The 13258-nt window shown below is 41.4% G+C and overlaps 1 protein-coding gene across 10 annotated transcripts in view; it reads left to right on the forward strand.

Moving 5' to 3' along the window:
- CARMIL2 (capping protein regulator and myosin 1 linker 2) overlaps positions 1 to 13258 on the forward strand; it is a 161360-nt gene that overhangs the window by 133622 nt on the left and 14480 nt on the right. For 7 of the 10 annotated variants that reach the window (XM_078380362.1, XM_020811446.3, XM_020811448.3 and 4 more), the window contains 3 exons: positions 3790 to 3861; positions 4910 to 5251; positions 5441 to 5548. In XM_078380362.1, coding sequence (XP_078236488.1) covers positions 3790 to 3861; positions 4910 to 5251; positions 5441 to 5548 — 522 coding nt within the window. Of the gene's footprint in view, positions 1 to 3789; positions 3862 to 4909; positions 5252 to 5440; positions 5549 to 7313; positions 7771 to 13258 lie in introns of those variants that run through there. The other 3 variants (XM_020811449.3, XM_078380360.1, XM_020811447.3) reach the window with 3 other exon arrangements.

Consider the following 13258-nt stretch of genomic DNA (forward strand, 5'->3'; position numbering starts at 1 on the left):
TTTGCCAGGCTTTCTAAGCCCCACTTGACTTCACTCTCCAGGATGTCTGGCTCAAGGTCAGCAGCTATATTGTTCTGGGTTTTCCGGGATATCCAAATCTTTCTGATATAATTCCTCTGTGTATTCTTGCCACCTCTTCCTGATGTCTTCTGCTTGTTAGGTCCCTCCCATTTTTGTCCTTTATCATGTTCATCTTTGCACAAAATGTTCCTCTAACATCTCCAATTTTCCTGAACAGATCTCTGGTTTTTCCTTTTCTGTTATCTTCCTCTATTTCCTTGCATTGTTCATTTAAGAAGGCCCTCTTGTCTCTCCTTGCTATTCTTTGGAAGTCTGCATTCAGTTTTCTGTAGCTTTCCCTATCTCCCTTGCATTTTGTTTCCCTTCTCCTCTCTGCTATTTCTAAGGCCTAGTTGGACAGCCACTTTGCTTTCTTGCATTTCCTTTTCTTTGGGATGATTTTTCTTGCCGCCTCCTGTACAATGTTATGAGCCTCTATCCAAAGTTCTTCAGTCACTCTGTCCACCAAATCTAGTTCCTTAAATCTGTTCTTTACTTCCACTGTGTATTCATAAGGGATTTGGTTTAGATTATACCTGAGTAGCCCAGTGGTTTTTCCTACTCTCTTCAATTTAAGCTTGAATTTTGCTATGAGAAGCTGATGATCAGAGCTGCAGTCAGCTCCAGGTATTGTTTTTGCTCCATCTTTGGCTGCAGAGAATATAATCAATCTGATTTCGATATTGCCCATCTGGTGATTTCCATGTATAGAGTCGCCTCTTGTGTTGTTGGAAAAGAGTGTTTGTGATGACCAGCTTGTTCTCTTGACAAAACTCTATTAGCCTTTGCCCTGCTTCGTTTTGAACTCCAAGGCCAAACTTACCTGTTGTTCCTTTTATCTCTTGACTCCCTTTCTTTCTTTCTTTCTTTCTTTCTTTCTTTCTTTCTTTCTTTCTTTCTTTCTTTCTTTATGTATTTCTTTAATTTATATGCCGCCCACACTACCCAAAGGTCTCTGGGCGGCTTACAAAATTTAAAATACAATAAAAATTCAAAACAATTAAAATACAATTAAAATATATATTAAAATTGCCATCGGACCCATAGCTAATATTATTTCAATTAAAAGCCTTCTGTAACAGGAAGGTTTTGACCTGGCGCCAAAATGTCATCAGTGTCGGCGCCAGACAAATCTCAGTCGGGAGGGCATTCCATAGTCTGGGGGCAGCTGCCGAAAAGGCCCTTTGTCTACAAGCCGTCCCTCTTACCTCCTTAGGGGATGGCTCTTTCAAAAGGCCCCCCTGGCTAGATCTTAACTGCCGGATAGGCTCATATGGAAGGAGGCAGTCCTTCAGGTATCCAGGGCCCAAGTCGTTTAGGGCTTTATATGTCAAAACAAGCACTTTGAATTGGGCCTGGGCAGCAACTGGTAGCCAATGTAGCTTAAACAGAATCGGCTTGATATGTTCCCTAGCAGCCGCACCACTCACCAGCCTCGCAGCTCGATTCTGGACCAGTTGCAGTCGCCGGACCATCTTCAAAGGCAGCCCCACGTAGAGCGCATTGCAGTAATCTATGCGGGATGTTACCAGTGTGTGTGTAACTGTCATGAGACTCCGCTCGTCCAGGTAGGGCCGTAGCTGGTATAATTTCCACAGCTGAAGGAAGGTGCCTCTGGCCACCGAGTCCACCTGGGCTTCCAGTGTTAGACTGGGGTCCAGGAGCACCCCCAGGTTGCGGACTCTGTCCCTTAGGGGGAGTGTAACCCCATTCAGGACAGGGAAATGGCCCTCCAGCCTGTCCGGTGAAGCACCCACTAACAGCACTTCCGTCTTGTCTGGATTGAGTTTCAATGTATTAACCCTCATCCAGTCCATTATCAGGTCCAGACACGAGTTCAGCACAGAAACTGCCTTACTTGGATTGGTGGAAAACGAGAGGTAGAGCTGAGTGTTGTCAGCATATTGCTGACTCCTCAGCCCAAACCTCCTGATGACCTCTCCCAGCGGTTTCATGTAGATGTTGAACAGCATGGGGGACAGTATTGAGGCCTGAGGAACCCCATGGCATAAACGCCAAGGGGCAGAGCAACTGTCCCCCAGCATCACCCTCTGGACACAGTCAGCCAGGAAGGAGCGGAACCACCGTAAGACAGTGCCCCCAACTCCCAACCTAGCCAGCCTATCCAGAAGGACACCATGGTCGATGGTGAAAGCCGCTGAGAGGTCCAGGAGTATCAACAGAATCACATTCCCTCTATCTCTCTCCCGGCAAAGGTCATCGTACAGGGTGACCAAGGCAGTCTCCGTACCAAAACCCGGCCTAAAACCCGATTGAAATGGGTCCAGAAAATCTGTTTCATCCAGCAGCGCCTGGAGTTGCCCAGCCACAACCCGCTCCAATACTTTGCCCAAATAAGGGAGGTTCGCTACTGGTCGGTAGTTAACCACCAGCCTTGGGTCCAGGTTAGGCTTTTTAAGGAGTGGCCGAATTACTGCCTCCTTCAAGGTGGCAGGGACCACTCCCTCTCTCAAAGAGCCATTCACGGCCTCCTGGACCCAGGTGCGAACCCCCCTGGCCGATATTCCAATTAGCCAGGATGAGCAAGGGTCGAGTGGAGTGGTGGTAGAATTGACAAATCCAAGCACCTTGTCCACGTCCTCGGGTCTCAACAATTGAAACTCATCCATTAATACTTGACCTAAGCACGGCACACTGGACACATCCTCTGATTCTGCAGTAACTGTGGAGTCCAACCCACTGCGAATCTGAGCATTTTAGCATTCCAGTCCCCTAGAATGAGAAGAATATCTTTCTTTGGTGTCAGTTCTAGAAGGTGTTGTAAATCTTCATAAAATTGTTCAATTTCAGTCTCCTCAGCAATGTTGGTTGGTGCATAAACTTGGATTATTGTGATGTTGAAAGGTTTGCCTTGGATTCGTATTGACATCAATCTATCATTTTTGAGATTGTATCCCATTACAGCTTTTCCCACTCTTTTGTTGACTATGAAGGCTACTCCATTCCTTCTACGGGATTCTTGCCTACAATAGTAGATATGATAATCATCAGAGCTGAATTCGCCCATTCTTGTCCATTTTAGTTCACTGATGCCCAGGATGTCGATGTTTATTCTTGCCATCTCCTGTTTGACCACCTCCAGCTTCCCAAGGTTCATAGATCTTACATTCCAGGTTCCTATGCAGTATTTTTCTTTGCAGCAATGGACTTTCCTTTCACTTCCAGGCACGTCCACAGCTGAGCGTCCTTTCGGCTTTGGCACAACCACTTCATTAGCTCTGGAGCTACTTGTACTTGACCTCCGCTCCTACTATCATAATAAACTTTCAAAAGTGTTATGGAAGCCTAATTCTTATTTAGGATGGTAAATGATTGGATGAACCACTCCAGATTATTCATAAGGAGTCACATGATGGAAATTATTTATATTAGTTCATTTAGACCTTTCTTACATTGTGGAACTTAAAAGCACAGGGATAGGCAATTCACAGAAACTTAATGTTGAGAAAAGTTCTCAGCCTTTCCCCTCCTGTATTCCATATGCAGAATACATTTCTTTTGCATAAAATATTAGATCATGTAAGTAATCACTTGTGTTCTGAGAATATGTGGCCCCATCACTTTTCAGTCTTAGCAACAATATCTTATGTAGACTATAGATGCAAAGGGAACAAATAATTATTTGTGCATTATGCTGTGATAGAATTCTTGACAAAGAACCTTCTCTGACTTTGGCCAACACCCTTAACATGACTGTTTGATTTGCAGGAGACATTGTGGACAGTTCAGCAGAGGCTCCTTGTTCCTTGAAATCACGTACACACTCGATGTCCACAGGTAGTAGTATTTGAGACTGGAGAGTTCAGTTCTTTGGTGCTTTTCACTTTCACCTTTGGGTAGAACCAGTCTCTCTTCAGTTATTCTCAGACTTGGTACAGCAACATGTCCACAAAACTTTGGGCCAAACTAGCTGTAGGCCAACAGAGGATTTTCCCCACAATACAAATATTGGCCTCAAAAAGCAACTGAAGTTCAGAGCATAGCAAGGCAAGGAAGGATTAAACCTGTCCCAACTCCACTTGCTGCATTTCCAAAATGGCCTGTGTTTAATGTCTAGCATAACTTTCAGTTTCACATGCCACAAGCCTGAGGTCACAGGACAATCTGCTTACTGGACAATCTGGGATGGGAACAATATAATACACTGGGATGGGGGCTGTATTTTTCCAATGTAGGTTGAGCAAAGGTCATGCTGCTTCATCTCATAATTTATCAAGGAAGCAGTTTCTGCGAATTATATACATGGAAGAGAGCACAGATGGGCTATATATAACTAAAAATGGTAACTGAAGTTATAAACTAAGTTTTCTTTCTGACTCCCGTTGTGTGATATGAATAAAAGGCACCTAGGATGTCCTTTGTGGGTTATGCCAGTGTAGTTAGTCCTGAAGTTGTTTGGCAGAGATCCAGCGTGGTGTAAGGGCTGAAGCATCAAATTGAAACCAGGAAGTAAGTTATGAGGCTCTGTGGATGGACATTAGGCCAGTTTCTATATCTCAGATTAGCCTACCACACAGGTTTGCTGTTAAAACTGTTCAGCAAGTGGAAATGACAGCAGAGAGATAGCAATAGGGATTCTTCCTGTCTGGGCAGTTGGCCTTTCAGTTGAGAGGAGGAGGAAATCCTTGCTGTTAATCTCTAACCACAGATAGAGGGAGGAATATGTGGTCCTTACTGGCATCCTCAAGGGTCAGAGTTTCCCATCTTCCCTATAGAATCTGCAGTTAAATTCTTCTTTGGAGATGTAATTATCTAGTGAGAGATGATAGAGCACTTGTTGTGGACGAAACCATAGCAAGAAGTAATAATAAATGGCACTCTTTCATAGATCCTTCTGTGCGAATCAATCCCACGGATATTGCTGGCAGAACAGATGCAGAACCAAGTGGAAGATCGAGTGAGGGGAGGCTTTCCTGGAAAGCTCTTGGGAGGCAACTGAATGTAGAGCTGAAGGGCAAGTGTTCAGAGCTCAGCTATTCTCCAAGAAGAGCTTTTGCTGCTCAGGAGACAGCCAGCCATACAGAGCAGAAAGAAAGAGAAAGCTGGAGCAGCAGTTTGCCCAGAACTGGGAGAAGCACACCACTTCTGAGGAGGACCAGCATTGCTGGAGAGGGACAGTCATGTGCTGGACAACAGAACTTGCATGGTGATGTAAACACAATTGCTGAAGGTATGTTACATAGATGCTGGTGCTAGGGCATGCACACTGAAACAGTAATCCTCACAATGGGGTTACATCAACCTTTTTAATATCTGTAGTTTTCTCTTATGTCCCAGTTTACTTAAGAAGCCTAGTTATTTTCTGACTGCCCCTAGAATTCCCTCTACATGCCAAGTAACTGCATCCATTTCTTTTTAGACAATCAACTCAAAGCCAAACCTCATCTGAAGCCTGTGGCAAACCGAAGGGCCATGTCTGTTCATGAAGAACAGCTCAGGGACCAGGCCTGTGTGGCAGAGCTGCAGCGTAAGTAAAGATGGAATAAATAATGGTCATATTATATTCTCAAATGGTCATATTAGTGGGGGCAAGAAACCATTAGCTTTCCAGATGTTGCTGAACTTCTGATATCCTTCACCATTGGCACAGCTCGGGGGACTTGATGGGAAATGGAAACCAGCAACATCTAGAGGGCAACACATTCCTGGTCTAAATGAATGCTTCTACGACAAATCTTGCATGTGGGGAAAACACTCCCTTCTTATTTCCAGGGAATTTGCTTCTCCAGTAATCATTTTAGATTTTGTTGAATTATCAGCTTGCCAGAATTTTAGATTAGTGCTTTTTTACCTTTCACTAAAGTACACATTCTCTATGAGATCAACCATCATATTGATCTGTTCAGTAATGAAAGTAGCTCCTAAGAGGTTTAAGAAAAAGTGTTTTGGAGCATGTTCTGAGAATGCTTTTAACTGATAAGTATCAAGTCCTCTGGTCTGCCTCTCTAAACTACTCTACTGAAATCTAAGAACATGAGACAGGGCTCCTGTTGCGGGAGGGGTATTCTGTAAATGCTCAGAGTTCTTTTATAGATCAGTATATTGTATGAAAATAAGACACGGACAAAGTTGGAAAACTAATGCTAATGGGGGGATTGGGAAAAACTGAAAGGCCAAGAATAAAAGTACTTATTTAAAAGAATTTTCCTACTTAAGACATTAGCTTGGCTCTGCTTACCATTCTTCCTGACGGCTATTATAATGACGCTCAGACTGGGCATGTTCAATATACATTTGAACCCAAAAGAAAGAAGTTGCCAAAGATTGCAGCTAACTCTGTGACTGCTCTGTCTCTTTATCTGCTCAGTTTGTATATACAGCATACAATATGGAAAGCTAATTCAGATTCAGTTGTGAGAGCGAAAATTGGAGGAAGAGATGTAGAAAACAGTAATGGTGTCATTTAAAAGGAAGTGCAAACAGAACTGCACCTAAATATTAAGACAACAAAATTAATGACTATGTAAGAATTACATAAATTTACTGCAGATGAAAAAGAAATTGAAATGGTTAAAGATTTTCTGTACCTTGGTTCAACCATTAACCAAAATGGAACTGCACTCAAAAATCAAAAGGAGATTGATTCTAGAAAGGACAGCCATGAAGGATTTTTTTTTAAAGGATCTTGAAGAGCAAGAATGTTTCCCTGGAGATAAAGGTCAAGATCATAGCATTCTCAAATAATATATATGGCACAAAGTTGGACAATGAACCTAACAGGAAAAAAAAATCAATTAATTTGAGATCTGGTGCTGGAGCAGAGCTTTACAGATACAATAGACCACCAGAAAGAGAAATAAGTAGGTTCTAGACCAAATCAAGCTTGAGCTCTCACTAGAAGCTCAAATGACTAAACTAAGTCAAATTTGGGGCATATTATGAAACAGTAAAATTAACTGGACATAGACAATAATGTAAGGAAAAGCTAATGCTCTTGAAAACTGGCGATGGACCCACTCAGTAAAGAAGTCAAGTCCCTTAATATGTTAATACAGGACATTTTGGAGTTCACTAGTTTATAGGGTCACTAGAAACCAGTGATCTCCATGACCGGATGACATGTAACAGAATACAGTATATTATTAGCATGACCATTAGCTTCACTTGCCATTTCTTCATAAGAAGTGTGTGGGAGGATACAAGGCACATTGAAGAATGTTAAAATAGGTAAAATAAAAAGAAAATATAAGATAACTCCACAGTTTAACCCAGTCATTTTTAACCCTTTTTAGATACAGCCCCCAGGAGCTCTTCTTAGGTTCCAAGGTACCCCTGTCAAACAAGAATACAACATTAACAGATAAACATAAAATTATTTATTATTGTACATCAAGAAAACAGACCTGAAAGAGGAATTTTCCACATTGATATGGGACCATTTTCAGACTGAAGAAGAATTATTGGATTGTGATCAAATCTATAGAATTAACTTCAAATTTGTAACAAGGAACAAAGTCCCAACATATGTTCTAGTCAAGTTTATACACAAGAAAACTAGAAACATACTGAGTAAATAAATAATTAACCCACTGGAAGTAAATGGGACGGAAGTACAGATTTTTCAATCTCTTCCATCAGATGTATTGAAGAAAAGAAAAGACTTTGACTTTTTCACTCAAGAACTTAGAAAACAAAAAATAAGGTACTGTTGGAAAATTCCCTTTGCATTCAAAGTGACACTACCAAAAAGGAAATGTATTATATTCAACCTAGAAAAAGTTAAACAATCATTTGAAGACATTCTAAAGAGAGACAACTCAGAGACATTGCAAGATTTAGTAGGATTAGATAATTCACCATCTAGAAAATCATTTAACAGAGACACTTCAAGTGAAATACAAAATTTTGATGCAGGGAAAAAATGTAAAAATAATAGCAAACTAAAATAAGTGGCAGTATTTTAACAAGATGGAGGTTCTAAGTACTGTATCAGCTAACATCAATGGTCAAATTCCATCACAAAATGTTCAAGAACTTTTAATCAACTAAGGAAATTAAAAGCAGATATAATATATGTCCAAGAAAAGTACATAAAGAAAGAACAGGAACATATTTTAAATTCAAAAAAATTCGGAAAAGCATACCTGACATCAGCTAGAAAGAAGAAAAAATGTCTTGTGATATACATTAAAGTATCAATATGATAGAAGAATACAAAGATCCAGAGGGAAGATTGATTATGCTAAAGATCAGATTCTCTGATGGGGAAAGCAACACAATAATATCGCTGTACGCCCCAAACAATGCTGAAGAAAAATTTTGCTTTTAGATTTTCAAGAAGGTGCGATTATGATATTTGGAGATATGAATGGAGTAATGGACCCCAAGAAAGAAAAATCTAAGAAAACAAAAGGAGGTAAACTCCCTCAGAATGTATTCAAATATATGGGACTACTGCAGTAGACAGATGGATGGATGGATGGATGGATGGATGGATGGATGGATGGATGGATGGATGGATGGATGGATGGATGGATGGATGGATGGATGGATGGATGGATGGATGGATGGATGGATGGATGGATGGATGGAGAAAGACTACACCTTATTTTCAGACAGACATCAAACATACTGTTGGACTGACATGTGTTGGTTATCGTGAACTAGTATTAAGAACTTAGAAAAAGCTGAAATATTACCAAAAATAATGGGAGACCATAAGCCCTTGAAGAAGACTTAGAATAAGGAAGGAATTGTGAGAAGATGGAGGCTAAATGATAACTTGTTGATACAAGAGGATTTTCTTTTAAAATGCAAAAAAAAAAAAAAATCTGAAAGAATTCTTTAAAATAAATTGGACAGAAGAACTCCCCATTGCAACTATATAGGAAACAAGTAAAGCATTTATTAGAGGAAATCTTATCTCAACTGCATCAAAAAGAAAAGAGAAAAAGGAAAACAAAGAAGGAAAGTAACAGATAAAATTCAATCCTTAAAAAAATGTGGTAACAAACAAACGAGAGAAATTAAGAAATTTAAAGCTCAACTAGACCTATTACACACTGAAGAGCTGCAGAAGAAATTTTACTTAAGAAGAAATATATCGAACATGCAAACAAACCAATCAGATTTTTGGCACACTGTTTAAGACAGGATGTGGAGGAAAAAAATGATAACAGGAGTGAAAACAGCAAATCTTTCTGTATACATGGAAAAAGAAATACAAGAACAATTTGTCTCTTATTTCACACAATTATATAAGAAGGAAAAGTCAGCAGAAGAAGGGATTGAAGAATATGTAAAGAATAGAAAGGTTACTTACCTGTAACCATGGTTCTTCGAGTGGACCTCTGTGAATTCACACATATGGGTTTAGTCTGCGCCTGCGCTGACATTCTCGGAGCATTCTAGAGCTAAAAGTAACAATTTTATGATGTGATCCCCCATGAGGCACAAGCTCCTCCCACCCAAGATTCCCCTCAGTTCCTGCAATTTGTCCGCCGGGCATGAGAGTTATACAACAATAAGATACCCGTGACGGACAGAGGGGAGGATGGGCGGGTAGTGTGAATTCACAGAGGTCCACTCGAAGAACCATGGTTACAGGTAAGTAACCTTTCTTTCTTCTTCGTGGCCTCTGTGAATACACACATATGGGTGACTGGCAAGCTTACTTATTGGCAGGTGGGACGTCACGGTAGGAAGGATGCCAACACATTTCTGCCAAATCCAGTGTTACTGCGTGTACCTACATGTAGCCAGTATTGCTTTGCAAAGGTAGATGCCATGGATCATATTGGTGCACGGTAGATGTACTCTGGATGCAGCCGAGGTAGACAGCACTCCGTGGAGCGAGGCTAAAGCTAATTAGACGGTGACTCGTCTGACCGCTGGCAAGCCATAGATACAGCCTGGACCATCGATCTAGAGATGGATAGGAAGAAACTGGACTTTTGAAATGAAAAGAATGAAAGCATCAAAAGAGCCTGTCATCTGTTTAGAAGCTCTGGTAGTGTCCAGAGAAAATGCTGGTGAGCATCTTACATAAATATTGTGGAGCATGTGCTCTAAAGGAGATGATGGTGATCTGAAGAATGATGGTAAGATGAAGCATAGATAAACATGAAAATTAGTCGAATATGTCAGGAATGAGACATTAAAGTAGGAAGTCACTTTATCAGGAAAATTGAATAACAGGTGGATCGAATCACAATCCAGCTATTTCGCGTGTTCCCTTGGCAGATATGACAGCCACTAGGAAGGCTGTTCAAAGTAAGTAATTTGGCATTTGAAGAGAAAATGGGCTCGAATGGCGGGCACATGAGTGAATTTAGAAATCTATAGACCATTGAGGAACAATGCGTTTACATGGAGGACGGGTGGTACTGAGTCCTGTGAAAAGATGTTTGACCCTAGAGTGAGACAAAAGTCCTACCTACCAGAATAATCTGGTTAATGGGCAACAATAGCAGATATATAACATTTTAAAGCATAAACAGAAAGCCAAGTAGGCAACAGTTTCTAAGAAAGTTGGTAAGGTAGCTCTTTGTTTCAATATATTTAATAAAGATTTATTTATTTACACATCGACATCGAGTTCATGGTTTTTGAGCTCAATCAAGCACTGATGCCAAAGTGGGAGTATTTCCCAGGTTGCCAAGCTCATGGAAGTTAGGAGGTGAGGAACCAGAGGGAACTGACATGTGTCTCTCTATATCGATCTGAGACAGGCGAACTAGAACCAAGTACCTCAAGGAGGTATTTGGATCGCATTTGATTAGGAATGATGGTGATGGAAGATTCTCCGTAGAATGAAATGTATCGGAGGGAAGAGTTATGGCAAATTCCCTGTCCACTGCCATATGAATATGTCCCCGACAGTGTTTCCGTCCGCACCTGCACAGGAGCAATAAAACCTGTAGTTGGCGTACGGACCCCAGTGAATACACTGAAGGTCGATACTTTCCAATGGTGATAGAACCAAACTTGCAGTTACTTGGATTAGGGATCCTCTAGTTGGTCAAAAAGAAAAGATACCACTATTGGAGTGGTTCGAGGCTGAGTCTGGATTGCTTTAGCACTGAAGCCGTGGAGGTCATGAATTTGGGGAGATGACTGCTAGTAATTTTTTTTTTTTTTTAAGAAAAACATACACTATAGTACCAGTACAGGTAGATGTCCATATCTCGCAGGGGAAGGTTATTATCAAACTGATGTCCTGTACCATCTGAAAGACCTTGCAAATGTTGAAAAACTGAATGGCATGAAACCTTAGGAATTACTGATTAGATAATAGTGTTGAGGCTGGAATCTGAAACTTACGGTAGAATACACATGAAAAGATTTCTGAGACCAAGGATGGGACGGATGCCTCCGTCCTTTCTATGTATATAATAGCACAGAAGTAGAAGCCATGCATAAGCCAGATGTAGGAACTTGGATTATGGCATGTTTGCCCAGGAGGCAGAGGTCTCTTCCTGGAGGATATAGACAAAAAGAGTGAGTCTAACGTTACTCAAAGGGGAACAAAGACAATTATATAACGTAACCTTGAGAGATGTGGTGACATTCTTGTATGAACCAAAATGTCTGGGAGGCTGAAACTCCAGATATGATTGAAAGGACTATGGGTAGAACTGAAAGAGGGATGAAAGGGCTGTCAGCCCATATATAATTTAGCTGTTTTCCTATTCTGTGTAAATAATAATAATATTTCTAGTGTCACCAGTCTAAGACTGAAGAGACTGGTACCATGTAATGGAAGACATTCAATTCTGTCCTATGTGTCCTTGATGAGCCAGTGGATCGTGACTAGGTGAGCCTTCTATAGATACTAAGGATGCGACAGTAGTTGAAGCCCTTTGCATATCAAGCAGCAATCCTGTGTTCCTTTGCTAGAGTCGTGGTCTCAGAGCAAGAATTTCTAAGCTCTGTCTTAATGGATTTTAAGAGAGGTAGAATTTGAGACCAAAATTGCTCCAGGTAGGCGCCTATTGTGATTGATAGTTGGCCACATGGAGCAGAAGTGAATGAAGGGAATAAGTCTCCCTGCCAAAGACATCAATGTTTCTGTATTCTTATTAGTAGGGTTCAGGGAAATCATTTCTCATTTTGGATAAATTTGTTCTACGATGATAGAAATGGAACTGGAGTCATCCCAAAATTTCTATGTCATTTCCTCGTACCTTGTACCTGTGATACATTCTTCCTAGATCTTTAATAGGAAGTGGCTTGGTGCAAGCATCCTTTATTAGCTTCAGCATAGTTAGTGTAAGTGCTCAGCTAAGTGATGGCTGGGTCTGGAAAAGGCGGTTCCTCCAATCCCAATAGACGGGATGCGGTGAACCGAGAAGTGAGCTGTGCAAATGAAAAGAAGCACACTGAAGGTGACAGAGAATGATAATGGATCGCATCATATTGGAGGGAGATTCGTTCAAGGAGTGAGATCCGAGCTTATGTCCAGAATTGGCAGATTCGAAGCCAGGACCAGTCGCGCTCGATCATAATGTGCCTTGACACGAGATGGATTGGAATTTGGAAAGCATCTTTTCCTGCCAAAGTGTTGTATGGTAGAGAAAAAGAACAAAGTTTTTTCCATGTTGAGGTTGATCCTAATGGATTCAACGTACATCAAAGATAGTGGCAAAGCTGGTAGCTACGATAGAAAGAAGTCAAACGGACTGACTGGTCAACAGCAGAGAAGTAAAGAGCCCGCTCAGTTTGCAGTCCTACCAGCAATTCTGCCAGTCAAGGTACTGCCTCCCCACATGTCTAGGGGTGGCGGCTGGTAACTTTGGGGTTGAGGCTTTTAACGTTCCTGGAATGCCATAGGCTGATGGGAACATCTTTAGGCACTTGCAGATGTTACAGCACAATGAATGTGTCACCTTCTAGAGCCTGAGCAGGTTATCAAAATAACAACCTTTTTCTGGCTAAAAAGCCATACACCAACAAATGGCAGGTCCTAACCTGTCAGTTGCTTAGACACTGGTTTTTAGGCGTATCGAGCAGCAGTGCGCTCGTGATGCACCTGCAACAGTGCCTCCCAGTGATGTGGAAGGCCTGAACTGTAAGCGTGCACATGAGCTACCTGCAGGGTGGGCAGAACCAAACTCCATAAGTGGTGATAAGCCCTCATGGCAGAGGAGTACGTGGCTACACGGCGACTAAAAACAAATAACAACGCCGACCAAAGAACTCATCTGTTGACAGTAAAGGAGTGTGACCATCTGCGACA

The sequence above is a fragment of the Pogona vitticeps genome, chromosome 10 (assembly GCF_051106095.1).
Source record: "Pogona vitticeps strain Pit_001003342236 chromosome 10, PviZW2.1, whole genome shotgun sequence".
NCBI classification, from domain to species: Eukaryota; Metazoa; Chordata; class Lepidosauria; order Squamata; family Agamidae; genus Pogona; species Pogona vitticeps.